This window comes from Oncorhynchus clarkii, chromosome 4, assembly GCF_045791955.1.
Source record: "Oncorhynchus clarkii lewisi isolate Uvic-CL-2024 chromosome 4, UVic_Ocla_1.0, whole genome shotgun sequence".
Lineage (NCBI taxonomy): Eukaryota > Metazoa > Chordata > Actinopteri > Salmoniformes > Salmonidae > Oncorhynchus > Oncorhynchus clarkii.
Genome location: NC_092150.1, coordinates 6,902,631 through 6,930,616, shown reverse-complemented (window position 1 = coordinate 6,930,616; position 27,986 = coordinate 6,902,631). Strand labels below are relative to the sequence as shown.

Here is a 27,986-nt window from a genome sequence, read left to right as displayed (position 1 = left end):
GCTCCATGTTTCGCATACTTTGTTTTAGACTCGTACTTCCGACCCTCCCCGTACTCCCAATTTGCGTACTCGGAGCAGTGTAGTAGGCATTTTGAGAAACACCTCACAGCCTTTGGTGTATGTATGTCTGTGTGAGTGTGGGTTCAAACCCCGGTCCTACTGTTTCCACTTCTTAATACTTCCTGTCTCTATCCACTAATAAAAAGTACATATGTAAGAATATTCGTGCCATCCTTAGGGTTTTCCTATCAATAATACGGCACAAATAGATTGGATAGAATGATACACTGAAATAGTATAAGTGAGATACACACCTCATCCACCACTTGGTTCTGCCTCTAGAGCCCCCATCACTGGTGGAGAGACCCGAGAGCCAGACCCGTCCCAGGGCTGGCACTGCCCGCTTCGTGTGCCAGGCTCAGGGGGTGCCCCCGCCACGCATCACCTGGCTGAAGAACGGAGAGGAGGTGCACCTGAACGGCAGGATCAAGATGTACAACAGGTACTGTTACACCTGAACGACTCCGTACTGGAGATCAAATTTACACTTGACATTTTAAAATGGGATATTCAAAGAAAAGAGAAAACGCTGCTCTCCTGCTCATATCACTTTGTTTATTGAATGTGTCGGCCACATAGCGTTCCCTCGGAGGGTTAGGGTTAGCGTTCCCTCGGAGGGTTAGCGTTCCCTCGGAGGGTTAGGGTTAGCGTTCCCTCGGAGGGTTAGGGTTAGCGTTCCCTCGGAGGGTTAGGGTTAGCGTTCCCTCGGAGGGTTAGGGTTAGCGTTCCCTCGGAGGGTTAGGGTTAGCGTTCCCTCGGAGGGTTAGGGTTAGCGTTCCCTCGGAGGGTTAGGGTTAGCGTTCCCTCAGGGGGTTAGGGTTAGCGTTCCCTCGGAGGGTTAGGGTTAGCGTTCCCTCGGAGGGTTAGGGTTAGCGTTCCCTCGGAGGGTTAGGGTTAGCGTTCCCTCGGAGGGTTAGGGTTAGCGTTCCCTCGGAGGGTTAGGGTTAGCGTTCCCTCGGAGGGTTAGGGTTAGCGTTCCCTCGGAGGGTTAGGGTTAGCGTTCCCTCGGAGGGTTTCTTTTTTTCTTTGACGATATCATCACATTATTTCACCTGCAACAAAAATTAAAATTTAGAATTAAAACAAACCCTTTTTTTTTCCCCCACTCAATATGAAAATGTGTCTTTGACTTTACAATAACACTATTGACATAAAGAAAACGTTTAATTAAAAAATGTCAACGTGTCAGTCAAATGATTTCCAACAATGGTTTGTTGTAATAAGAGTGAAGCTGTTCTCATCAAATCGAATGTTATTTGTCAAATGCATCGAATACAACAGGTGTAGTAGACCTTACAGTGAAATGCCGAATACAACAGGTGTAGTAGACCTCACAGTGAAATGCTGAATACAACAGGTGTAGTAGACCTTACAGTGAAATGCCGAATACAACAGGTGTAGTAGACCTCACAGTGAAATGCTGAATACAACAGGTGTAGTAGACCTCACAGTGAAATGCTGAATACAACAGGTGTAGTAGACCTTACAGTGAAATGCTGAATACAACAGGTGTAGTAGACCTTACAGTGAAATGCTGAATACAACAGGTGTAGTAGACCTCACAGTGAAATGCTGAATACAACAGGTGTAGTAGACCTCACAGTGAAATGCTGAATACAACAGGTGTAGTAGACCTCACAGTGAAATGCTGAATTACAACAGGTGTAGTAGACCTTACAGTGAAATGCTGAATACAACAGGTGTAGTAGACCTCACAGTGAAATGCTGAATACAACAGGTGTAGTAGACCTTACAGTGAAATGCTGAATACAACAGGTGTAGTAGACCTTACAGTGAAATGCTGAATACAACAGGTGTAGGAGACCTCACAGTGAAATGCTGAATACAACAGGTGTAGGTAGACCTTACAGTGAAATGCTGAATACAACAGGTGTAGTAGACCTCACAGTGAAATGCTTACTTACACGCCCTTAAACAACAATGCACTTTTATGTAGTTCAAATGGCGACCTGCCAGGCCATCGTTGTAAATAATCATTTGACCTGCCTGGTAATACATTTATAAAAAAATAATACAAGTATTGATTTAAGCTTGCTGGCATTGTACACATACCATTAATAAAGACTATACCGAAGTTCATGACTCTGTTTCCCTCCACAGTAAACTGGTGATCACTCAGATCACAACGGAGGATGATGCCATCTACCAGTGTGTGGCGGAGAACGAGCAGGGCAGCGTTCTGTCCCTGGCACGCCTCATCGTGGTGATGTCTGAGGACCGGCCCAGCGCTCCCAGGAACATCCACGCTGAAACCATCTCCTCCTCAGCCATCCTACTGGCCTGGGAGAGACCCATCTACAACGCGGACAAAGTCATCGCTTATTCTGTACACTACATTAAGGCTGAAGGTAGGAGTAAAGACGGGGTGATGGAGGAGGAGTAAAGACGGGGTGATGGAGGAGGGGTAGAGACGGGGTGATGGAGGAGGGGTAGAGACGGGGTGATGGAGGAGGGGTAGAGACGGGGTGATGGAGGAGGGGTAGACGGGGTGATGGAGGAGGAGTAGACAGGGTGATGGAGGGGTGGAGACAGGGTGATGGAGGGGTGGAGACAGGGTGATGGAGGAGGAGTAGAGACGGGGTGATGGAGGAGGAGTAGAGACGGGGTGATGGAGGAGGGGTAGAGACGGGGTGATGGAGGAGGGGTAGAGACGGGGTGATGGAGGAGGAGTAGACAGGGTGATGGAGGGGTAAAGACAGGGTGATGGAGGAGGAGTAGACAGGGTGATGGAGGAGGAGTAGACAGGGTGATGGAGGAGGAGTAGACAGGGTGATGGAGGAGGAGTAGACAGGGTGATGGAGGAGGAGTAGACAGGGTGATGGAGGAGGAGTAGACAGGGTGATGGAGGGGTGGAGACAGGGTGATGGAGGAGGGGTGGAGACGGGGTGATGGAGGAGGGGTGGAGACGGGGTGATGGAGGAGGGGTGGAGACGGGGTGATGGAGGAGGGGTAGAGACGGGGTGATGGAGGAGGGGTAGAGACGGGGTGTAGGAGGAGGGGTGGAGACGGGGTGATGGAGGGGTGGAGACGGGGTGATGGAGGAGGGGTAGACGGGGTGATGGAGGAGGAGTAGACGGGGTGATGGAGGAGGAGTAGACAGGGTGATGGAGGAGGGGTGGAGACAGGGTGATGGAGGAGGGGTGGAGACGGGGTGATGGAGGAGGGGTGGAGACGGGGTGATGGAGGAGGGGTGGAGACGGGGTGATGGAGGAGGGGTGGAGACGGGGTGATGGAGGAGGGGTGGAGACGGGGTGATGGAGGAGGGGTGCTGGAGGAGGGGTAGAGACGGGGTGATGGAGGAGGGGTGGAGACGGGGTGATGGAGGAGGGGTGGAGACGGGGTAATGGAGGAGGAGTAGACGGGGTGATGGAGGAGGAGTAGACGGGGTGATGGAGGAGGAGTAGACGGGGTGATGGAGGAGGAGTAGACGGGGTGATGGAGGAGGAGTAGACGGGGTGATGGAGGAGGAGTAGACGGGGTGATAGAGGAGGAGTAGACGGGGTGATGGAGGAGGAGTAGACGGGGTGATGGAGGAGGAGTAGACGGGGTGATGGAGGAGGAGTAGACGGGGTGATGGAGGAGGAGTAGACGGGGTGATGGAGGAGGAGTAGACGGGGTGATGGAGGAGGAGTAGACAGGGTGATGGAGGGGTAAAGACAGGGTGATGGAGGAGGAGTAGACGGGGTGATGGAGGAGGAGTAGACGGGGTGATGGAGGAGGGGTGGAGACGGGGTGATGGAGGAGGGGTAGAGACGGGGTGATGGAGGAGGGGTAGAGACGGGGTGTAGGAGGAGGGGTGGAGACGGGGTGATGGAGGGGTGGAGACGGGGTGATGGAGGAGGGGTAGACGGGGTGATGGAGGAGGAGTAGACGGGGTGATGGAGGAGGAGTAGACAGGGTGATGGAGGAGGGGTGGAGACAGGGTGATGGAGGAGGGGTGGAGACGGGGTGATGGAGGAGGGGTGGAGACGGGGTGATGGAGGAGGGGTGGAGACGGGGTGATGGAGGAGGGGTGGAGACGGGGTGATGGAGGAGGGGTGGAGACGGGGTGATGGAGGAGGGGTGGAGACGGGGTGATGGAGGAGGGGTGCTGGAGGAGGGGTAGAGACGGGGTGATGGAGGAGGGGTGGAGACGGGGTGATGGAGGAGGGGTGGAGACGGGGTGATGGAGGAGGGGTGGAGACGGGGTAATGGAGGAGGAGTAGACGGGGTGATGGAGGAGGAGTAGACGGGGTGATGGAGGAGGAGTAGACGGGGTGATGGAGGAGGAGTAGACGGGGTGATGGAGGAGGAGTAGACGGGGTGATGGAGGAGGAGTAGACGGGGTGATGGAGGAGGAGTAGACGGGGTGATGGAGGAGGAGTAGACGGGGTGATGGAGGAGGAGTAGACGGGGTGATGGAGGAGGAGTAGACCGGGTGATGGAGGGGTAAAGACAGGGTGATGGAGGAGGAGTAGACGGGGTGATGGAGGAGGAGTAGACGGGGTGATGGAGGAGGGGTGGAGACGGGGTGATGGAGGAGGGGTGGAGACGGAGGGGTAGAGACGGGGTGATGGAGGAGGGGTAGAGACGGGGTGATGGAGGAGGAGTAGACGGGGTGATGGAGGAGGAGTAGACGGGGTGATGGAGGAGGAGTAGACGGGGTGATGGAGGAGTAGTAGACGGGGTGATGGAGGAGGAGTAGACGGGGTGATGGAGGAGGAGTAGACAGGGTGATGGAGGGGTAAAGACAGGGTGATGGAGGAGGAGTAGACAGGGTGATGGAGGAGGAGTAGACAGGGTGATGGAGGAGGAGTAGACAGGGTGATGGGGGAGGAGTAGACAGGGTGATGGGGGAGGAGTAGACAGGGTGATGGGGGAGGAGTAGACAGGGTGATGGGGGAGGAGTAGACAGGGTGATGGAGGAGGAGTAGACAGGGTGATGGAGGAGGAGTAGACAGGGTGATGGAGGAGGAGTAGACAGGGTGATGGAGGAGGAGTAGACAGGGTGATGGAGGAGGAGTAGACAGGGTGATGGAGGAGGAGTAGACAGGGTGATGGAGGGGTAAAGACAGGGTGATGGAGGAGGAGTAGACAGGGTGATGGAGTAGGAGTAAAGACGGGGTGATGGAGGAGGGGTAGAGACGGGGTGATGGAGGAGGGGTAGAGACGGGGTGATGGAGGAGGGGTAGAGATGGGGTGATGGAGGAGGGGTAGAGACGGGGTGGTGGAGGAGGGGTAGAGACGGGGTGGTGGAGGAGGGGTAGAGACGGGGTGGTGGAGGAGGGGTAGAGACGGGGTGGTGGAGGAGGGGTAGAGACGGGGTGGTGGAGGAGGGGTAGAGACGGGGTGGTGGAGGAGGGGTAGAGACGTGGTGGTGGAGGAGGGGTAGAGACGGGGTGGTGGTGGAGGAGGGGTAGAGACGGGGTGGTGGTGGTGGAGGAGGGGTAGAGACGGCGGGGTGGAGGAGGAGTAGAGACGGGGTGGTGGAGGAGGGGTAGAGACGGGGTGGTGGAGGAGGGGTAGAGACGGGGTGGTGGAGGAGGGGTAGAGACGGGGTGGTGGAGGAGGGGTAGAGACTGGGTGGTGGAGGAGGGGTAGAGACGGGGTGGTGGAGGAGGGGTAGAGACGGGGTGGTGGAGGAGGGGTAGAGACGGGGTGGTGGTGGAAGAGGGGTAGAGACGGGGTGGTGGTGGTGGAGGAGGGGTAGAGACGGGGGGGTGGAGGAGGAGTAGAGACGGGGGGATGGAGGAGGAGTGGGCAGGAAAGACGTGTCACAGGTTAGGACTGTTTGAGGCCTGTGGGTAGGAAAGACGTCACAGGGAACGTGACTCTGCTCTGCATTAGTTCAATGTTGACAGAAAATCTGAGGGGCAAGAAGACTGTTAGCAGAAAGACTAGTATACCCAAACAGTAAAACCAACTTGTTTACATACCACAGGGTTTGAAGATATTCATCTCTGGTCTTTTATATCTATTTTATTCATCTATTTGTCATTAATTTCAACAGTTTTAGTCCCCTTGTCTCCCTTTCAAGGGATCCTTACATTTGATGCATCTTCCTTGTTACATTAAAACTTGTTCATTTTCTCCCCTATCCATTCCAGGACTAAACAATGAGGAATACCAGGTGGTGATTGGCAACGACACGACCAGCTACATCATAGATGACCTGGAGCCAGCCTGGAACTACTCTTTCTACATGGTGGCCTATATGCCGATGGGAGCTAGCCGTATGTCTGACCAAGTCTGTCAACACACTCTGGAGGACGGTGAGTACGGACATACAAGTAGACTGTTGTCATGTAGACTGTTGTCATGTAGACTGTTGTCATGTAGACTATTGTCATGTAGACTGTTGTCATGTAGACTGTTGTCATGTCAATGAATAGAATGGAATGGAATTGAGCCGATAACAGGGATTATCAACTGCTCCTTTCTGTAACTCACTTCATCACTTGATTTGACAGTGTGAATGATTGTGCGTATTTTAAGTTTAACTACATTGCATTCGGACTGTGCAGAATCACTGATCTACAAATCATCCCAAAATAACTGCTCAATATTGTGGATTAAGGTTAGAGATTCTGCGCCCTCGACTTGTCTCGAACAGATCCATTCAAACACAGTTGAAAGTCTCCTCCTGTCCCCTCCAGTGCCCCTGCGTACCCCAGAGCTCAGCCTGACCAGCCACAGCCCTACAGACATCCAGGTTTTGTGGCAGCCTCTACCAACCAAACTGTCCCGTGGGCACATCTGGGCCTATCGTCTGTCCTACCGTACAGCTGCAGACGCCACGGTTCTGTCTGTGGAGCTGGCCCAGAACAGCACCCAGTACCTCCTGGGAGACCTTCAGCCTGATACCGTCTACCTGCTCCGGATCTCTGCAGCCACCAGGGTGGGGTGGTGTGAACCCTCCTCCTGGACCTCCCACCGCACTCCCAAAACCTCCAGCATCAAAGGTAACCAACATCACAGCCTAACCCTCACCCAAAACCTCCAGCATCAAAGGTAACTAACATCACATCCTAACCCTCACCCTAAACCAGCATCAAAGGTAACTAACACCACATCCTAACCCTCACCCTAAACCAGCATCAAAGGTAACTAACATCACATCCTAACCCTCACCCAAAACCAGCATCAAAGGTAACTAACATCACATCCTAACCCTCACCCTAAACCAGCATCAAAGGTAACTAACATCACAGCCTAACCCTCACCCTAAACCAGCATCAAAGGTAACTAACATCACATCCTAACCCTCACCCTAAACCAGCATCAAAGGTAACTAACATCACATCCTAACCCTCACCCTAAACCAGCATCAAAGGTAACTAACATCACATCCTAACCCTCACCCTAAACCAGCATCAAAGGTAACTAACATCACATCCTAACCCTCACCCTAAACCAGCATCAAAGGTAACTAACATCACATCCTAGCCCTCACCCTAAACCAGTATCAAAGGTAACTAACATCACATCCTAACCCTCACCCTAAACCAGCATCAAAGGTAACTAACATCACATCCTAACCCTCACCCTAAACCAGCATCAAAGGTAACTAACATCACATCCTAACCCTCACCCAAAACCTCCAGCATCAAAGGTAACTAACATCACATCCTAACCCTCACCCTAAACCAGCATCAAAGGTAACTAACATCACAGCCTAACCCTCACCCTAAACCAGCATCAAAGGTAACTAACATCACATCCTAACCCTCACCCTAAACCAGCATCAAAGGTAACTAACTCCACATCCTAACCCTCACCCTAAACCAGCATCAAAGGTGACTAACATCACATCCTAACCCTCACCCTAAACCAGCATCAAAGGTAACTAACATCACATCCTAACCCTCACCCTAAACCAGCATCAAAGGTAACTAACATCACATCCTAACCCTCACCCTAAACCAGCATCAAAGGTAACTAACATCACATCCTAACCCTCACCCTAAACCAGCATCAAAGGTGACTAACATCACATCCTAACCCTCACCCTAAACCAGCATCAAAGGTAACTAACATCACATCCTAACCCTCACCCTAAACCAGCATCAAAGGTAACTAACATCACATCCTAACCCTCACCCTAAACCAGCATCAAAGGTAACTAACATCACATCCTAACCCTCATCCTAACCCTCACCCTAAACCAGTATCAAAGGTAACTAACATCACATCCTAACCCTCACCCTAAACCAGCATCAAAGGTAACTAACATCACATCCTAACCCTCACCCTAAACCAGCATCAAAGGTAACTAACATCACATCCTAACCCTCACCCAAAACCTCCAGCATCAAAGGTAACTAACATCACATCCTAACCCTCACCCAAAACCAGCATCAAAGGTAACTAACATCACATCCTAACCCTCACCCTAAACCAGCATCAAAGGTAACTAACATCACATCCTAACCCTCATCCTAACCCTCACCCTAAACCAGTATCAAAGGTAACTAACATCACATCCTAACCCTCACCCTAAACCAGCATCAAAGGTAACTAACATCACATCCTAACCCTCACCCTAAACCAGCATCAAAGGTAACTAACATCACATCCTAACCCTCACCCTAAACCAGCATCAAAGGTAACTAACATCACATCCTAACCCTCACCCTAAACCAGCATCAAAGGTAACTAACATCACACAGCATGTCAAAGTTTTCAGAAACATATTCTTATTTACAAAAAAAGTGACTCCAAAATGACACAATTGAACATTAATTTCTAATGCATTTTAACAGACTCTATTCTTTAGAGTGATTTACAGAAGCAATTAGGGGTTAAGTGCCTTGCTTAAGGGCGCATCAACAGATTTTTCTTCATCATCCTCTTCATACCTGTTCTCCTTCCCGTGTCCTTCATCATCCTCTTCATACCTGTTCTCCTTCCTGTGTCCATCATCCTCTTCATACCTGTTCTCCTTCCTGTGTCCATCATCCTCTTCATACCTGTTCTCCTTCCTGTCCTTCATCATCCTCTTCATACCTGTTCTCCTTCCTGTGTCCTTCATCATCCTCTTCATACCTGTTCTCCTTCCTGTGTCCTTCATCATCCTCTTCATACCTGTTCTCCTTCCTGTGTCCCCTCATCATCCTCTTCGTACCTGTTCTCCTTCCTGTGTCCCCTCATCATCCTCTTCATACCTGTTCTCCTTCCTGTGTCCCCTCATCATCCTCTTCATACCTGTTCTCCTTCCTGTGTCCTTCATCATCCTCTTCATACCTGTTCTCCTTCCTGTGTCCATCATCCTCTTCATACCTGTTCTCCTTCCTGTGTCCTTCATCATCCTCTTCATACCTGTTCTCCTTCCTGTGTCCTTCATCATCCTTCATACCTGTTCTCCTTCCTGTCCTTCATCATCCTCTTCATACCTGTTCTCCTTCTTGTGTCCTTCATCATCCTCTTCATACCTGTTCTCCTTCCTGTGTCCTTCATCATCCTCTTCATACCTGTTCTCCTTCCTGTGTCCCCTCATCATCCTCATCATCCTCTTCGTACCTGTTCTCCTTCCTGTGTCCCCTCATCATCCTCTTCGTACCTGTTCTCCTTCCTGTGTCCCCACATCATCCTCTTCGTACCTGTTCTCCTTCCTGTGTCCCCACATCATCCTCTTCGTACCTGTTCTCCTTCCTGTGTCCCCACATCATCCTCTTCGTACCTGTTCTCCTTCCTGTGTCCCCACATCATCCTCTTCATACCTGTTCTCCTTCCTGTGTCCCCACATCATCCTCTTCATACCTGTTCTCCTTCCTGTGTCCCCACATCATCCTCTTCATACCTGTTCTCCTTCCTGTGTCCCCACATCATCCTCTTCGTACCTGTTCTCCTTCCTGTGTCCCCACATCATCCTCTTCGTACCTGTTCTCCTTCCTGTGTCCCCACATCATCCTCTTCGTACCTGTTCTCCATCCTGTGTCCCCACAGTGCCACCTGCCCCACTGCTGCAGCAACTGGAGCCTCTCAACTGCACCTCCATCTTGGTTCGGTGGCAGCCATCTCCAGGCTCCGTGGTCGTCCAGGGTTACCGGCTCTGTTACCATGAGGAGGGTCAACCAGAACAGCCCTCCATCCAGCTCCAGCCTGAAGACACAGAATACACCATCAGTGGTCTGGGTAAGTGATGATTAGATATAGGTATAGATACTGTAGGTATAGATACTGTAGGTATAGTTTGGGTAGAGGTAGAGGTGGGCAGAGGTGGGTAGAGGCAGAGGTGGGTAGAGGCAGAGGTGGGTAGAGGCAGAGTTTTGAGTGGCTTTTTGGACATCAACAGGTTATAAAGGGGAGAATCAGATTTTTCAATATGTAGTGACATCTTTTAGTGTCCCCTTTCCATTTCTCTCGGTCCGTCCCCGATCAATATGGGCTCTCCTAAACAGACCTCCCTCGACTCCCCAGCCCCCAGTCCAGTCCCAAGTTCCTCCCCCAATCCCTCTCCATCCATAGCCTGGTCCCAGATCTGTTTGTGCTTTCTTACCAACTCCTATGGTCATTATCACATTTGGTTTCACAATGATCACAATGAGAAGACAACACCAACAGATCTGGGACCAGGCTAGTCCCCTCCTCAGTGGCTCTCCATCCCCTCCCCAGTGTTGTGTGAGCAGCAAAGCCTCCAAGAGATTAGAGGTCAGGGCCCAGATGTTCTTTCCACCACTGTTTCCCATGGATCTCATCCCCCCCCCCCCACCCAACCCGTAACCCTGACTAGCACCCCCTCTACAGCTGGGCAGGGGGACGTTACCACCATACCCCACAGCCCCCTGGGATTGGCCAGAGCTGGACAGACCTATGACCTATGGTCGTGAGACATTGGACTTGGATAAGAGAATCGCCATGTCTGCCCCTCCCTCCCCCCTCCCCATTACACAATGGCATGCTGTCTGTGTTGTCCATGTAAATAGTGATGGCCTGCTGTCTATGTAAATAGTGATGGCCTGCTGTCTGTGTTGTCTATGTAAATAGTGATGGCCTGCTGTCTGTGTTGTCTATGTAAATAGTGATGGCCTGCTGTCTGTGTTGTCCATGTAAATAGTGATGGCCTGCTGTCTGTGTTGTCCATGTAAATAGTGATGGCCTGCTGTCTGTGTTGTCCATGTAAATAGTGATGGCCTGCTGTCTGTTTTGTCCATGTAAATAGTGATGGCCTGCTGTCTGTGTTATCCAAATAGTGATGGCCTGCTGTCTGTGTTGTCCATGTAAATAGTGATGGCCTGCTGTCTGTGTTGTCCATGTAAATAGTGATGGCCTGCTGTCTGTGTTGTCCATGTAAATAGTGATGGCCTGCTGTCTGTGTTGTCCATGTAAATAGTGATGGCCTGCTGTCTGTGTTGTCCATGTAAATAGTGATGGCCTGCTGTCTGTGTTGTCCATGTAAATAGTGATGGCCTGCTGTCTGTGTTGTCCATGTAAATAGTGATGGCCTGCTGTCTGTGTTGTCCATGTAAATAGTGATGGCCTGCTGTCTGTGTTGTCCATGTAAATAGTGCCCAACAGATGCAGAGTCCATTGGATCAGATAGATTTGATTGATAGTCTCTAGACCGATAGATTTGATTGATAGTCTCTAGACAGATTTGATTGATAGTCCCTAGACTGAGAGATTAGATAGATTGATTGATAGTCTCTAGACTGATAGAGATCAGATTGATTTGATTGATAGTCTCTAGACTGATAGAGATCAGATAGATTTGATTGATAGTCCCTAGACTGAGAGATTAGATAGATTGATTGATAGTCTCTAGACCGATAGAGATCAGATAGATTTGATTGATAGTCTCTAGACCGATAGAGATCAGATAGATTTGATTGATAGTTGACCGATAGAGATCAGATAGATTTGATTGATAGTCTCTAGACCGATAGAGATCAGATAGATTTGATTGATAGTCTCTAGACTGATAGAGATCAGATAGATTTGATTGATAGTCTCTAGACTGATAGAGATTAGATAGATTTGATTGATAGTCTCTAGACCGATAGAGATCAGATAGATTTGATTAGATCTTTATCTAGGCTTTTAATTCCCATTTCTTCTAAATCAACAGATTTATCTAGAAGGAATCGAACGTTATATGAATCGAACGTTATATGAATCGAACGTTATATGAATCGAACGTTATATGAATCGAACGTTATATGAATCGAACGTTATATGAATCGAACGTTATATGAATCGAACGTTATATGAATCACTACTTGCACACTCATCTTCTGCACATCTTTTACTCCAGTGTTTAATTGCTATATTGTAATTATTTCGCCACTATGGCCTATTTATTGCCTTACCTCTGTTATCCTACCTCATTTGCACACATCAATATAGACTTTTTCTACTGTATTATTGACTGTATGTTTGTTTATTCCATGTGTAACTGTTGTTGTGAGTGTCGAACTGCTTTGCTTTATCTTGGCCAAGTCGCGGTTGTGAATGAGAACTTGTTCTCAACTAGCCTACCTGGTTAAATAAAGGTGAAATAAAAAAATGTGAAAATAAAAAATATGAATCAAACGTTTTAGGAATGAAACTGTCCCGGCCGTGGAATGAAGAGGACCAAAGCGCAGCGTTGTGAGCGTACATATTCCTATTTATTAGGATGACGCCGACAAAAACAATATACAATACAAAAACAACCGTGAAGCTTAAGGGCTATGTGTCACAAACAAAGTCAACTTCCCACAAAGACAGGTGGGAAAAGGGCTGCCTAAGTATGGATCTCAATCATCAGCCAGGTGGAGGGTAGGTAGAAGGGTGGATTGGGCAGCCAGGTGGAGGGTAGGTAGAAGGGTGGAGGGGGCAGCCAGGTGGAGGGTAGGTAGAAGGGTGGAGGGGGCAGCCAGGTGGAGAGTAGGTAGAAGGGTGGAGGGGGCAGCCAGGTGGAGGGTAGGTAGAAGGGTGGAGGGGGCAGCCAGGTGGAGGGTAGGTAGAAGGGTGGAGGGGGCAGCCAGGTGGAGGGTAGGTAGAAGGGTGGAGGGGGCAGCCAGGTGGAGGGTAGGTAGAAGGGTGGAGGGGGCAGCCAGGTGGAGGGTAGGTAGAAGGGTGGAGGGGCAGCCAGGTGGAGGGTAGGTAGAAGGGTGGAGGGGCAGCCAGGTGGAACAGAAATTACTGAGGAGTTGAAACAAAGGGGCCCTTCTCTCCACCCCTCTCCTCTAATCCTCTTTTCTCCATCCACTCCTCCTTTCTCAACTCCTCTCCTCTCCATCCACTCCTCCTCTTCTCCTCTCTTCTTCTCTTCTCTTCTCCTCTTCTCTCCCACAGTCCTGAAGCCCAGATTCCTTCTGTGACCCCTGACCCTAGTCACCCCTCCCCGCCGGTCCCAGGGGCCCTGGATCCCAGCAGCTGAATGCTCCCCCTGGCCCGCCCTGCCCCAGCCGAGCCCCTGGCCCCCCAGCCCCAACCGAGCCCCCTGGGCCCCCCTGCCCCAGCCGAGCCCCTGGCCCCCCCTGCCCCAGCCGAGCCCCCTGGCCCCCCTGCCCCAGCCGAGCCCCCTGGCCCCCCTGCCCCAGCCGAGCCCCCTGGCCCCCCTGCCCCAACCGAGCCCCCTGGCCCCCCTGCCCTAGCCGAGCCCCTGGTCACCATTCCCCACCAGCACAACGGACCTGGACACACCACCTCCCTCCACCCCTCTCCAATGGTCAATACCCAGAACCTAACCTTTCACACCAAGAGACCTGAAACGAATCCTTAATGCTCCCTTAAATACAGCGTTATTTACGAGGTGGTGGCCATGAAGTTGGTCGGTTTCAAAGTGAAAGACGATGAAATTAAATTGCACAGTTTTTAAGCCAAAGGGTACTAACTTGTTTTAACTATATAAACCTTGTTTGATATTTTGTCTATTTCCTACCAATAATTTCTCTGAATTGATTTGTTGCAGAATCCTACTCATGTGGTTAGCAGAGGTTGGGTCAGAAAGTAAACAGAAATTGCAATCCCAATTTTCATCAATACTTTTCAATGAGAAAACAACTGAAATTTGAGTTTACTTCCTGAAATGAATAAATTGAAATGGAACTGCCCCCAGCCAGCTTCAGCTGGCCTCTGCTGTTTCTACTGTTTATATGGTATAGCACCGTATAGCACAGCCTAGTGGCCATGTTCTCCTCTGTAAAGAGTTGACTTTGCAGTAGCAGCATGGATGAAAGTCACCACTAGTTCATCTAGCAGAGCACGAGGACTCCATGTTTCAGTAGATCATTTATTTTTGGATGAAGAGAGACAGTCAGCACTGTCTGTTACGGGGTTCAGTAGAAACTCCTCTGTTTCTGAAGGTTCGACAGGCAGACTGTGGGTTCATTCTAAAGCTCTCTCCTCTCTAGATATGATAGGTAGACTGGGGTCAAGGGGCACACGGGAGAGCCTCTCTGTGTGAATAGGGAACACACAGCAGAAACCAAGGCGTTAACGTTAGCCTCCAGCGCTTAACTGTCATCCTAATCTGTTGGAGACTAGTCCTTTAACTGAAAAAGGGAAACTTGAAATCAGATCTGCTTTAGCCGATATCCGCATAGAGGTCGGAGGTGAAACTGCATTAGAGCTGTCAAATCCACAAGCGGCTCCCTCCATTATACCTAAAGCGGACATTGCTATAGGCTGCACGGAGTCGCATTAAGAGAAATCCCATGCAGCCTTGTTTACAAATTGGAACACTGGACTGTGAGATGTAATCTACTCCTCCAATAGGATGATAGATGTAATCTACTCCTCCAATAGGATGATAGATGTAATCTACTCCTCCAATAGGATGATAGATGTAATCTACTCCTCCAATAGGATGATAGATGTAATCTACTCCTCCAATAGGATGATAGATGTAATCTACTCCTCCAATAGGATGATAGATGTAATCTACTCCTCCAATAGGATGATAGATGTAATCTACTCCTCCAATAGGATGATAGATGTAATCTACTCCTCCAATAGGATGATAGATGTAATCTACTCCTCCAATAGGATGATAGATGTAATCTACTCCTCCAATAGGATGATCGATGTAATCTACTCCTCCAATAGGATGATCGATGTAATCTACTCCTCCAATAGGATGATAGATGTAATCTACTCCTCCAATAGGATGATCGATGTAATCTACTCCTCCAATAGGATGATAGATGTAATCTACTCCTCCATCAGGATGATAGATGTAATCTACTCCTCCATTAGGATGATAGATGATAGCTGTAATCTACTCCTCCATTAGGATGGTAGATGTAATCTACTCCTCCATTAGGATGGTAGATGTAATCTACTCCTCCATTAGGATGGTAGATGTAATCTACTCCTCCATTAGGATGGTAGATGTAATCTACTCCTCCATTAGGATGGTAGATGTAATCTACACCTGCACTGCTTGCTGTTTGTGGTTTTAGGCTGGGTTTCTGTACAGCACTTTGTGACATCAGTTGATGTAAGAAGGGCTTTATAAATACATTTGATTGATTGATTGATTGATTGATTGTGACTGATAGCGGACATCTCAGCATTTTGTTAGCCCAGTTGTTTTAAGCTATTATGGTGGTTAGTTGATAATAAACAGAACATTTATTTACACTTATGTTATTTATTCATCTACAATTGATTGTTTTCCAGACCCAAGGCGGAAGTACCAGGTGAAACTGTTGGCATTAAGCCTTGTAGGAGATGGTTACCAGGCCGACCAGACTCTCAGCACCCCAGGATGTGTGTGTAAGTACACAAAGAAATCAGATCAATTCTTACTATTGATCTGTTTCAGCTTCTGTTCATCCTGAATATCTACATTGGCCTCAAACACATCTCCCACTAACATAATAAAAATACTTCTAGACAGCTGAAGGTTAGATTACTCGTTGGTTATTACTGCATTGTGGGGAACTGGAAGCACAAGCATTTCGCTACACTCGCATTAACATCTGCTAACCATGTGTATGTGACCAATACAATTGGATTTGATTAGATTTGAAGCAAGCACACACATTTTCTTCAGGAAATGTACCTTTTCTAGTTGTGACTAAAAAATGTGTGCGTCTGTGTGTGTGTGTGTGTGTCTTGTAGCAATCCGAGATCACCCGGTGGCCCAGCCTCCAGCCCCGGACCATGTGAGAGCGTTGGCTAACGGCTCGTCGGCGGTGTACCTGCGTTGGAGCCGTCCTGCCTTCGCCTCTAGGAAGGTTGTTAGCTACACAGCTCGCTGTACACCTGTGGGCCTGATGAACGTATCAGCCATACGCTACATACAGACGTGAGTTCATGCAACAGAACTGCTCAAGTTCAAGACACTGCTCAAGTTCAAGATGTTTATACCTGTATACTGGGGTCTGTTGAGGTAGAAGAATAATATTTTACTGCTACTTTAATACTAAGATTATTACTTTACTACTATGCTATTATCCATTGTCATTTTTCAGATCATTGGACATTTATATTACATGTGGTAATTTAGTTCTACACTTAGTTTCTAAGAGACTGAAAATCAAGATTTGTTTTTGACACAGTTGTTGGTTTGAACCTGTCATGATTGTCCTCGTCAGTACCAATCAGAATGTGGTGATACAGGGTCTGGAACCCAACACACGCTATGAGTTAGTGGTGCGTCTCCATGCCGACCAGCTGTCCAGTCCCTGGAGTTCTGTTGTCCACCAGAGGACCCTTCCTGCAGGTGAACAAACCATCTTCTGATCTTTCTCTGACTATTATCTCCCCAGGGGTAACCAAGGTAACAAGGGTCACCAGAGTAACAAGTGCCCTCTATCTATAGATCATGAAGAAGTCTTTTTAAAAGTTAATTAGACAACAGTAGCTTCCTTCCCAGTCTACCCCAAGCTGAGCTCCAACCAAGGACCCCTCTGCATACAACAACACTCACCAATCAAAGCCGACCGTACTAGATGACGGACCAACATACTTTTAAACTAAAGAGACTCAAAATGACCCTCTTCTGTTCATCAGCGCCCAGTCGTCCACCTGAAGGTGTGAGGGTGTCTCTGATTGAGGACGGCACAGCCCTGGTTTCCTGGAGGGAACCAGAGGAGAACAACCTGGCAGTGACACACTACACCATCCTGTACGCCTCACAGGGGGCCTGGCTGGCCGGACACTGGCAAACACTGCAGAGGGATGGTGAGTATGAACACTAGCAAATACTGTAGAGGGAGGGTGGGTATGGACACTGGCAAATACTGTAGAGGGAGGGTGAGTATGGACACTGGCAAACACTGCAGAGGGATGGTGAGTATGAACACTAGCAAATACTGTAGAGGGAGGGTGGGTATGGACACTAGCAAATACTGTAGAGGGAGGGTGAGTATGGACACTGGCAAACACTGCAGAGGGATGGTGAGTATGGACACTGGCAAACACTGCAGAGGGATGGTGAGTATGGACACTAGCAAATACTTTAGAGGGAGGGTGAGTATGGACACTAGCAAATACTGTAGAGGGAGTGTGAGTATGGACAGCTAGATTTTGACCTCTCATCTCTTAAACCCTTTTTGACATAACTGAGCCGAGCTGAGTTGGGTTGCCCTGGTTACACATCCACCGTGGTTACTGTAACCGTGCTGGAAAAGACGATGTAAAAAGAACAGACTAAATCAACGCGGAACGTTTCCTCATCCTATTCAGCACTCTCTAACACCAGTCCTGTCTTTCCACCTACAGGAAGTAACACCATGGTCCTGCTGGAGCGTCTGGAGCCTGGTAACGTCTACCTGGTGAAGATATCTGCCTCCAACCTGGTGGGAGACGGGCCCTTCTCTACCACTGTGGAGCTGGCCCTGGGGCCCGGGCCTAGACACAGAGGGAAGAGCCCCAGGCATTCAGACAGCGGATCCTCCTCAGACACTACAGGTTACTATGGTTACATGGGCAGCAGGTAGCCTAGCAGTTAAGAGCGTTGGACCAGTAAACGAAAGGTTGCAGGTTCGAATCCCCCAGCCGGCAAGGTGGATCAAGGGAGATTAACCCCCAACAACAACTGCTCCCCGGGCGCCGATGACATCGATTAAGGCAGCTCCCCGCACCTCTGTGTTTCAGAGGGGTTGGGTTAAGTCCGGAAGACACATTTCAGTTTAAATGCATTCAATTGAACAACTGACTAGGCATCCCCCTTTCCCTTGGAGTGTTGTTGGACTGGGGAGATTTTTGAATGTTGATAATACTGCTGTTGGAGACATAATAACTGAACCAGTACAATATATAGCAACAAACAAATTATAATTTTGTCTTGTCTCAATGCTAATAGGCTTGTCCTAGATCTGTTAGTGGTGTATAGCTAATAGCCTATAGTACTTGCCCAAAGTGAGATGATTTCTCCTGTGTAACAGTATGACTGTTGCTTGTCTCCTCCAGTGTTCTCTGATGGCCAGTACCACATGGACCAGAAGTCCATGACAGGCCTCATGGTGGGGGTCTGCATCACTCTGGCTTGTATCGCCATCTGTGCCCTCATCCTCATCAACAAAGGCAGATCCAGGTACATATCTATACTACTCTCCTTCATTTATTGTAATCATCTTCTTCTTTTATAGTAATCATCTTCTTCTTTTATAGTAATCATCTTCTTTTATAGTAATCATCTTCTTCTTTTATAGTAATCTTCTTCTTCTTTTATAGTAATCTTCTTTTATTGTAATCATCTTCTTCTTTTATAGTAATCATCTTCTTCTTTTATAGTAATCTTCTTCTTTTATAGTAATCATCTTCTTCTTTTATAGTAATCTTCTTCTTCTTTTATAGTAATCTTCTTCTTCTTTTATAGTAATCTTCTTCTTTTATTGTAATCATCTTCTTCTTTTATAGTAATCATCTTCTTCTTTTATAGTAATCATCTTCTTCTTTTATAGTAATCTTCTTCTTCTTTTATAGTAATCTTCTTCTTCTTTTATAGTAATCTTCTTCTTCTTTTATAGTAATCTTCTTCTTCTTTTATAGTAATAATCTTCTTCTTTTATTGTAATCATCTTCTTCTTTTATAGTAATCTTCTTCTTCTTTTATTGTAATCTTCTTCTTCTTTTATAGTAATCTTCTTCTTCTTTTATAGTAATCTTCTTCTTCTTTTATAGTAATCATCTTCTTTTATAGTAATCTTCTTCTTTTATAGTAATCATCTTCTTCTTTTATAGTAATCATCTTCTTCTTTTATAGTAATCTTCTTCTTCTTTTATAGTAATCATCTTCTTCTTTTATAGTAATCTTCTTCTTCTTTTATAGTAATCTTCTTCTTTTATAGTAATCTTCTTCTTTTATGGTAATCATCTTTTATAGTAATCATCTTCTTCTTTTATGGTAATCATCTTCTTCTTTTATGGTAATCATCTTTTATGGTAATCATCTTCTTCTTTTATGGTAATCTTATTTTATGGTAATCATCTTCTCATATTCCATTTACTCCGTCAGCCATTTTTGAAAGACCTCTCTTCAAATAGATTATTTCATATTGTCCACTAACTTCCACGCTTTACTCCAATAGGAAATCGTCCATCTGTAAGATCATGGACGTAGTGAACGGTGAGAGACCCCATGGTCCACATGCTGGTTTGGCCCTGGCCAATGAACACCAGGCTGACAACATAGAGGCCCTGATGCCTGTGATGGCACAACACTTCATTGATGCCAAGGTGAGACATGGCTCCACAGACGCAGGCCACGAGTGGTATGAGAATGTATTTAAGACATCACTATGACAACCTTTATGATGCCATGATAAGGTTTTATGCTGGTTGTCAATGTCTTTTTAGCAACCAGCAACAGACCTCTCTATCTGTTTTTTAATATCTCTGTTTCAGGGTGGTTCTAACCTGGTGATTAGTAGAACAGGTCCAGTCAATGGCAGCAACCGCGGTAAGAGATGGCAATTCTTCAAGAGGGAGAGACGTAATACAAATACAAGCCAGGTAAAATCTTCAGACGGGAACTTGATGCTATTAGAGAGCCTATCCTCAACATCAATACTGATCCAAAATAAATAAAAAATTAAATGCAACATGCAACTGTTTCAACAATTTTACTGAGTTATAGTTCATAGAAGGAAATCAGTCAATGGAAATAAATTCATTAGGCCCTAATCTATGGATTTCACATGACTGGGCAGGACTGGGCATGGGTGGGCCTGGGAGGGCATAGCCAATCAGAATTCGTTTTTCCTCACAAAAGGGCTTTATTCCAGACAGAAATACTCCTCAGTTTCATCAGCTGTCAAGGGTGGCTGGTCTCAGACGATCCCGCAGGATGTGGAGGTCCTGGGCTGGCGTGCTTACACTTGGTCTGCGGCTGCCAAATTCTCTAAAATGACGTTGGAGGCAGTTTATGGTAGAGATATTAATATTCAATTCTCTGGCAACAGCTCTGGTGGACATTCCTGCAGTCAGCATGCCAATTGCACTCTCCCTCAAAACTTTGGATATCTGTGGCATTGTGTTGTGTGACAAACCAAACATGTTAAGAGTGGCCTTTTATTGTCCCCAGCACAAGGTGCACCTGTGTAATGATCATGCTGCTTATTCAGCTTCTTGATATGCCACATCTGTCAGGTGGATGGATTATCTTGGTAAAGGAGAAATGCTCAGTAACAGGGATGTAAACAAATTTGTGCACAACATTTGAGAGAAATAAGCTTGTGTGTATGGAACATTTCTGGGATCTTTTATTTCAGCTCGTGAAACATAGAACCAACATTTTACATGTTGAGTTTATATTTTGGTTCGGTATAGTTTAGAGTCGAGTATTGTTATACAATGACAAACAAACAAATATCAAAAAATCTCCTCCTCTCCTCTATCTCTAGGCTGAGAACAGAATGTGTCTGTACGAGGCAGGGAAGACCGTGCTGTGTTACGAGGAAAAGGTAGACGCTCCGCCCCTCCAGCCTTCCAGCCTGCAGATCCTGTTTGGACCACTAGGGGGCTTACAGCGCTCCGTGGGTAGCAGTCGGGGAAGCAGCTCTGGGACCACTGAGACCAGCGAAGGAAGCCACGAGACAGGAGACTCCGGTCACGAGAGTGAGAATGAGTAACCCGTCCACAGATACGTTCGGGCCGTAATTCCAGCCATCCGTCCTTCGGGTCAGAGTTGGATGACAGCTCAACTCCAGAGGATGAAGAGTGTTTTAGAAGCGGAGGAAGAAGGAAATTCTGGTTTTAAAGTGGAATCTGAGGTGACGACACCAAGCCCAACCCTTACCATCATCACCATCGCCTCCACCGGCCTGATCATGACACTGTCCAGCGGCCCTCACGTCCCTGTTCCCTCTTGGCTGAGGAAGCTGCTTATCCTGTCCAGGCCACCGTCCAATCAGCAGGCTCCTCCTGACGATAGACTACCCAGCCTGAATGTGACTTAGCTACAGCTGAAGCTGCCCACTTCCCCCCCTTCTTGGCCTCCTGAAAACAGGTCCTTGGGCATGGAAAATACGAGGAGTTATGAAGAGGGATCAGGAAGTTGAAGATTGAGGAGGAAACCGGTGTTTTCTTCAGGTCTAAATTAATGTTGTTGTTATCCTGTTTCATTTTGAACTAATTTTCAGTCTGTCTGGTTTGTCTGTTCGGTCTTTAGGGCTGTTTTTTTTTTAAAACACAGATCAAGCCTTGTCCTGGATTGGTGACAGGTAATGTTATGGTATCCTGAAAAGCATGTTGAGTGATATTCTCCATTCAAAGTGGCTTCTTTGTACAGGACCCGGCTTAATCTGTGTCCAGGGGGAAATGAGTCCTTAATGTCTGTTCTAAACCAAAGCTCACACCAAAAATGAATGTTCAAAAGAATGTAAACAAAAATGTATTGCTTTTGTGATACATTTTCTAATATGTTAATATAGATTTATTTCTTCCTCTGAAGTAGAGGGTGTAGTTGGTGACCCCTCATTGCTGATTGTCTACCTCAGTGACTCTGATTTGTATATAGTGCTACCTCATCTTAACGGTATATTGTGGAGTACTGTATATAGTACTACCTCATCTTAACAGTATATTGTGCAGTACTGTATATAGTGCTACCTCATCTTAACGGTATATTGTGCAGTACTGTATATAGTACTACCTCATCTTAACAGTATATTGTGCAGTACTGTATATAGTGCTACCTCATATTAACGGTATATTGTGCAGTACTGTATATAGTACTACCTCATCTTAACAGTATATTGTGCAATATTTCCCCATAACTCAGGGAATGAAGTTGAAAACATTTAAAAGCCATTTCTTCTTACCTGCATTAATATCCTGCAGGAATTATTTAGGCTTAATTTGTTTTTGAAGTTTTGTGAAAATTCCTTTTTTAATTATTAGTTGTTTTTTACAAGGTTGGAAACGCTTTTAAGTTTTGAATGATGAGTCTTTTCAGTATAGTTCTACTATTTAAGTGCATTAGATATCATCCTTCTCTATTTGAGTAAGATAAAGTAACCAAACATAAACATTTAACCGCCTTTCCAGTGCACCCGACCTTAAAAGCTTTAAAATGGCCTTATAATGTGGAAAAGGGGCTTTGCAGATGATCGTAGATATAGAGATCCAAAGAAAGAGTTGTTTGCCTATAAGTAAACAAAACCTCAAAAGCAACAACAACAACAACAAATTCTACATGCAATAGGCATACAGACTATGCCAAAATCATGGGTTCCATGTACAACCGTTCTACACAGAACTCAAAAGGGTTCTACCTGGAACCCAAAAGGGTTCTACCTGGAACTCAAAAGGGTTCTACTTGGAACCCAAAAGGGTTAACCTATGATGACAGCCAAAGAACCCTTGTGGAACCCTTTTTCCTAAGAGTGTATGTCTATTCCTCTTTGAGTTGAATGCATTTCTTATTGTACATTTCAAGACAAGTTTTATATCTGGTTGAAAGCTTTAACTCTTTGTCTTTCAGAAGATTGTTCTTCGTTTGCATTCTATCTAAATCACTGATACTAAACGCAGCAGTGGCACACATGTCCCACTGAGCAAAAACTGATTCAATCAATGTTGTTTCCACGTCATTTCAACAACAAAAAATGCAATGTGATAACATTGAATCAACGTGAAAAACGGATTGGATTTGAAAAAAAGTCATCACTGTAAAGAGAATTTCATATTTTTTCAGCTTTTAACCTAAGTCCAATGACATGGCAACATTTTTTTGTTTGTTGATTTCATGTTGAATTCATGTTAATTGACAACTCAACCAGATGTAATTCAAAACTAGACGTTGAACTGACGTCTGTGCCCAGTGGATGCTAAAGGCAGCGGTGACCCAGATGTGCTATTAGATGCCAAAGAGTCCTTCAGATAAATCAGATGGGAGGACTTCAGATTGATCCTTGGAATGATGTCATTTGAAGCCAGGGTTGGGATCGGTTCCATTTCAAATGTCAATTATGGGAGTAACATTCCAATTCAATGAGCAAAGTTGGCATTTAGAATTTTTGTTAACTTCCAGAATTGATTGAATTGGAATGGAATTGAGTCCAACCCTGATAGTATTTGCTACTCACACAGGACCAAAGAATCCAGTCAGTGTATTTTTTGATTTTATTTTACCTTTATTTAACTAGGCGAGTCAGTTAAGAACAAATTCTTATTTTCATTGGCGGCCTAGGAACAGTGGGTTAACTACCTTGTTCAGGGGCAGAACGACAGATTTGTACCTTGTCAGCTCGGGGGTTTGAACTTGCAACCTTCCGGTTACTAGTCCAACGCTCTAACCACTAGGCTACCCTGCCACCTCTACACTCTAACCACTAGGCTACCTGCCACCTCTACACTCTAACCACTAGGCTACCTGCCCCTAACAGTGATAGTAGGTGGATTGTTTTTTTGTTTTTTTTTCATGGGATTTTTCATCCATCAACCAGATTCTAACCTGGCAACTACGATATTCGGTATTCTAACCTGGCAATTACTATATTCTATATTTCAGTGTGACAATACGACAAGGATTCTGACTATCAAATCGATAACGACTATGTGTGAAGAGCAACATAATCAAGTTTTATATCTTTGAAAAGCAATTCATCTTAACCAAAGACTAATTTAAAGTCACCGTTGTTTATTCATTAGTTCTTTGGTTTTATTTTTATTTTTTTTACATAACAGTATTTGCATAATGTGATATGTTTCTAGGATTTTGATTCACTGGAAAGGGCATTTTATAGTCGATTCTTTGTGGTGCCAAGTTCCCTTTTTTTTTTTTGCAGCTTGAGAGGTCAAAAAATGGTTCCGTTTAGTTGTTGATATGATTGTTGTTCAAGAGATTTCACCTTAAAGAACTTAAAAGTTAACTTTGGGACTTTTAAAACATTTTGTTATTGTTTTGTTCTTTTAGGGTAATTTTATTGAGTGTTAACGCATATTTTTCATAGATGGATATAAGAAAAGATTGGGCTATTTTCCCTCTGTCTGTGTTCTCAAAGCCTGTGCCCAGTGGCAGGTTAGTCAGTGAGCCTGTTGCCTTTTGCCATTGCAGGACACCAATTGAACATTTTGAGTGTGTTGCTTATTTTTATTATTTGGCTCATTTTTTGTTATAATTTCCTGCTTTTGTAATGCATATTTACCATACCATATCATTTTGTATTTTTTTCTCTCAATTGTTAAAACAAAGGTGTTTCTGTGTTACAATGCACAAGCCAAACTGTTTGGTCCTCTCAAGATTGTCTCATCATTTGAATAAAACTGTTCCTGAAAAACTATTCCTGTCTGGTGCAGTGGTGCTGTTGTGTTTTGTAATTCTCAGTTGATGTGGATGAGATATAATGAGGACATTGATTCACCTCAATGTAAAAAAAACAAAAAAAACACAGTATACAGCATTGATTGATATGTGGATGTAAGGCTCCATCCCAAATAGCACCCTATTCCAGATGTAGTGCACTACTTTTGACCAGGGCCAATGGGGAATAGGGTGCACTACTTTTTACCAGGGCCCATAGTTGCCCTATTTTTTTTGTGGAAGAGTTATTTGCAGTGTAAACAAATTTGCAATTCAAATTTCAGCAGATATAAATAGGTAATCGGTGAATTGTTAAATAAATCTTCTTCGGGATTGGTGTCCTGTCCATGGAATGGGTGAGCTAACGTAGGCTAATGCGATTAGCATGAGGTTGTACGCTACAAGAACATTTCCCAGGACATAGACATATCTGATATTGGCAGAAAGTTTAAATTCTTGTTAATCTAACTGCACTGTCCAATTTACAGTAGCTATTACAGTGAAATAATGCCATGCTATTGTTTGAGGAGAGTGCACAATTTTGAACATGAAAAGTTGTTAATTAACAAATTAGGCACATTTGGGCAGTCTTGATACAACATTTTGAACAAAAATGCAATGGTTCACTGTATCGGTCTAAAACTTTGCACATACACTGCTCCCATCTAGTGGCCAAAATCTAAATTGCACCTGGGCTGGAATAATACATTATGGTATTTCTCTTGCATTTCAAAGATGATGGTACAAAAAAATACAAAATAACGTTGTTTCTTTTCTTTTACCAGATCTATTGTGTTATATTCTCCTACATTCATTTCACATTTCCACAAACTTCAAAGTGTTTCTTTTCAAATGGTGCCAAGAATATGCATATCCTTGCTTCAGGGCCTGAGCTACAGGCAGTTAGATTTGGGTATGTCATTTTAGGCAAAAATGTCAAAAAGGGGAAGATCCTAAAGTAAAAGCTAGAATCCTTAGTTGCTACATACATTTTTGGACTTGTAAATTAATAATATATGCCCATTTATTCTTGAAGAATATAATTTATAAATGACTCATGGCCTTAGTTTAACAGTCAAAAGTGTCATTATGTTAAAAATGTATATACAGTACCAGTCAATAGTTTGGACACCTACTCATTCAAGGGTTTTTCTTTATTTTACTAGTTTCTACATTGTTGAATAATAGTGAAGACATCAAAACTATGAAATAACACATATGGAATCATGTAGTAACCAAAAAAGTGTTCTACAAATCTAAATAGATTTGAGATTCTTCAAAGTAGCCACCCTCTGCCTTGATGACAGCTTTGCACTCTGGCATTCTCTCAACCAGCTTCATGAGGAAGCCTTTTCCAACAGTCTTGAAGGAGTTCCCACATATGCTGAGCACTTTTTGGCTGCTTTTCAAATAGCCCTTACACAGTCTGGAGGTGTGTTTTGGGTCATTGTCCTGTTGATAAACAAATGATAGTCCCACTAAGCGCAAACCAGATGGCGTTTCACTGCAGAATGCTGAGGTAGCTATGCTGGTTGAGTGTACCTTGAATTCTAAATAAAATCACTGACAGTTTCACCAGCAAAGCGGTAGTGGTTTCTTTGCAGCAATTTGACCATGAAGGCCTGATTCACGCAGTCTCCTCTGAACAGTTGATGTTGAGATGTGTCTGTTACTTGAACTCTGTGAGGTGCAATCAGAGGGTCAGTTAATTACTGATTTCTGAGGCTGGTAAGTCTAATGAACAATGTCCTCTGCAGCAGAGGTAACTCTGGGTCTTCCTTTCCTGTGGCGGTCCTCATGAGAGCCAGTTTCATCACGGCAGAGGTAACTCTGGGTCTTCCTTTCCTGAGGCGGTCCTCATGAGAGCCAGTTTCATCACAGCAGAGGTAACTCTAGGTCTTCCTTTCCTGTGGCGATCCTCAATAGAGACAGTTTCATCACAGCAGAGGTAACTCTGGGTCTTCCTTTCCTGTGGCGGTCCTCATGAGAGCCAGTTTCATCACAGCAGAGGTAACTCTGGGTCTTCCTTTCCTGTGGCGGTCCTCATGAGAGCCAGTTTCATCACAGCAGAGGTAACTCGGGGTCTTCCTTTCCTGTGGCGGTCCTCATGAGAGTCAGTTTCATCACAGCAGAGGTAACTCTGGGTCTTCCTTTCCTGTGGCGATCCTCATGAGAGCCAGTTTCATCACAGCAGAGGTAACTCTGGGTCTTCCTGTCCTGTGTTGGTCCTCATGAGAGCCAGTTTCATCACAGCAGAGGTAACTCTGGGTCTTCCTTTCCTGTGGCGGTCCTCATGAGAGCCAGTTTCATCACAGCAGAGGTAACTCTGGGTCTTCCTTTCCTGTGGCGGTCCTCATGAGAGCCAGTTTCATCACAGCAGAGGTAACTCTGGGTCTTCCTTTCCTGTGGCGGTCCTCATGAGAGCCAGTTTCATCACAGCAGAGGTAACTCTGGGTCTTCCTTTCCTGTGGCGGTCCTCATGAGAGCCAGTTTCATCCTGGCTCTTGATGGTTTTTGTGCCTGCACTTGAAGACACTTTCAAAGTTCTTTACATTTTCCGCATTGACTGACCTTTATGTCTTAAAGTAACGATGGACTGTCGTTTCTCTTTGCTTATTTGAGCTGTTCTTGCCATAATATGGACTTGGTCTTTTACCAAATAGGCCTATCTTCTTTATACCACCCATACTTTGTCACAACACATCTGATTGGCTCAAACGCATTAAGAAGAAAGTAAATTCCACAAATGAACTTTTAACAAGGCACACCTGTTAATTGAAATGCATTCCAGGTGACTACCTCATGAAGCTGGTTGAGAGAATGCTAAGAGTGTGCAATGCAACCGGTGGCTACTTTGAAGAATCTCAAATATACAATATATTTTGATTTGTTGAACACTTTTTTGGTTACTACATGATTCCGTATGTGTTATTTCATAGTTTTGACATCTTCACTATTATTCTACAATGTAGAAAACAGTGAAAATAAAGGAAACACCTTGAATGAGTAGGTGTGTCCAAACTTTTGACAGGGACTCATATATATTTCAAATACATTTAACATAAATACTGCCAATCTAATTATGTGTTGCTCACTATAAACATACGTTTTGGGGATTACTTTGAAGAAGAAAGGGTTCAGTGGTTATATATTCCAACGGCCACGGAGCTTCCCCCACCGTCTCGTGTTTTACGACGTTCAATCGACGTACAATCTGCTGCAACACAGAGGGGAGAAAACG

The 27,986-nt window shown here is 45.6% G+C and overlaps 1 protein-coding gene across 1 annotated transcript in view; it reads left to right on the top strand.

The window, feature by feature from the left end:
• The window catches only part of LOC139407478 (protogenin B-like), a 31,660-nt gene extending 10,589 nt beyond the window's left edge, over positions 1 to 21,071 (top strand). Inside the window, exons 7-20 of the mRNA XM_071151274.1 lie at positions 343 to 502; positions 2,182 to 2,429; positions 6,168 to 6,332; positions 6,717 to 7,022; positions 10,006 to 10,194; positions 15,670 to 15,765; positions 16,114 to 16,300; positions 16,590 to 16,717; positions 17,008 to 17,178; positions 17,719 to 17,907; positions 18,409 to 18,532; positions 19,530 to 19,677; positions 19,846 to 19,953; positions 20,844 to 21,071. Of these exons, the coding sequence (XP_071007375.1) occupies positions 343 to 502; positions 2,182 to 2,429; positions 6,168 to 6,332; positions 6,717 to 7,022; positions 10,006 to 10,194; positions 15,670 to 15,765; positions 16,114 to 16,300; positions 16,590 to 16,717; positions 17,008 to 17,178; positions 17,719 to 17,907; positions 18,409 to 18,532; positions 19,530 to 19,677; positions 19,846 to 19,953; positions 20,844 to 21,071 (2,447 nt within the window). The remainder of the gene's footprint in view (positions 1 to 342; positions 503 to 2,181; positions 2,430 to 6,167; positions 6,333 to 6,716; positions 7,023 to 10,005; positions 10,195 to 15,669; positions 15,766 to 16,113; positions 16,301 to 16,589; positions 16,718 to 17,007; positions 17,179 to 17,718; positions 17,908 to 18,408; positions 18,533 to 19,529; positions 19,678 to 19,845; positions 19,954 to 20,843) is intronic.
• The last annotated feature ends 6,915 nt before the right edge of the window (positions 21,072 to 27,986 follow it).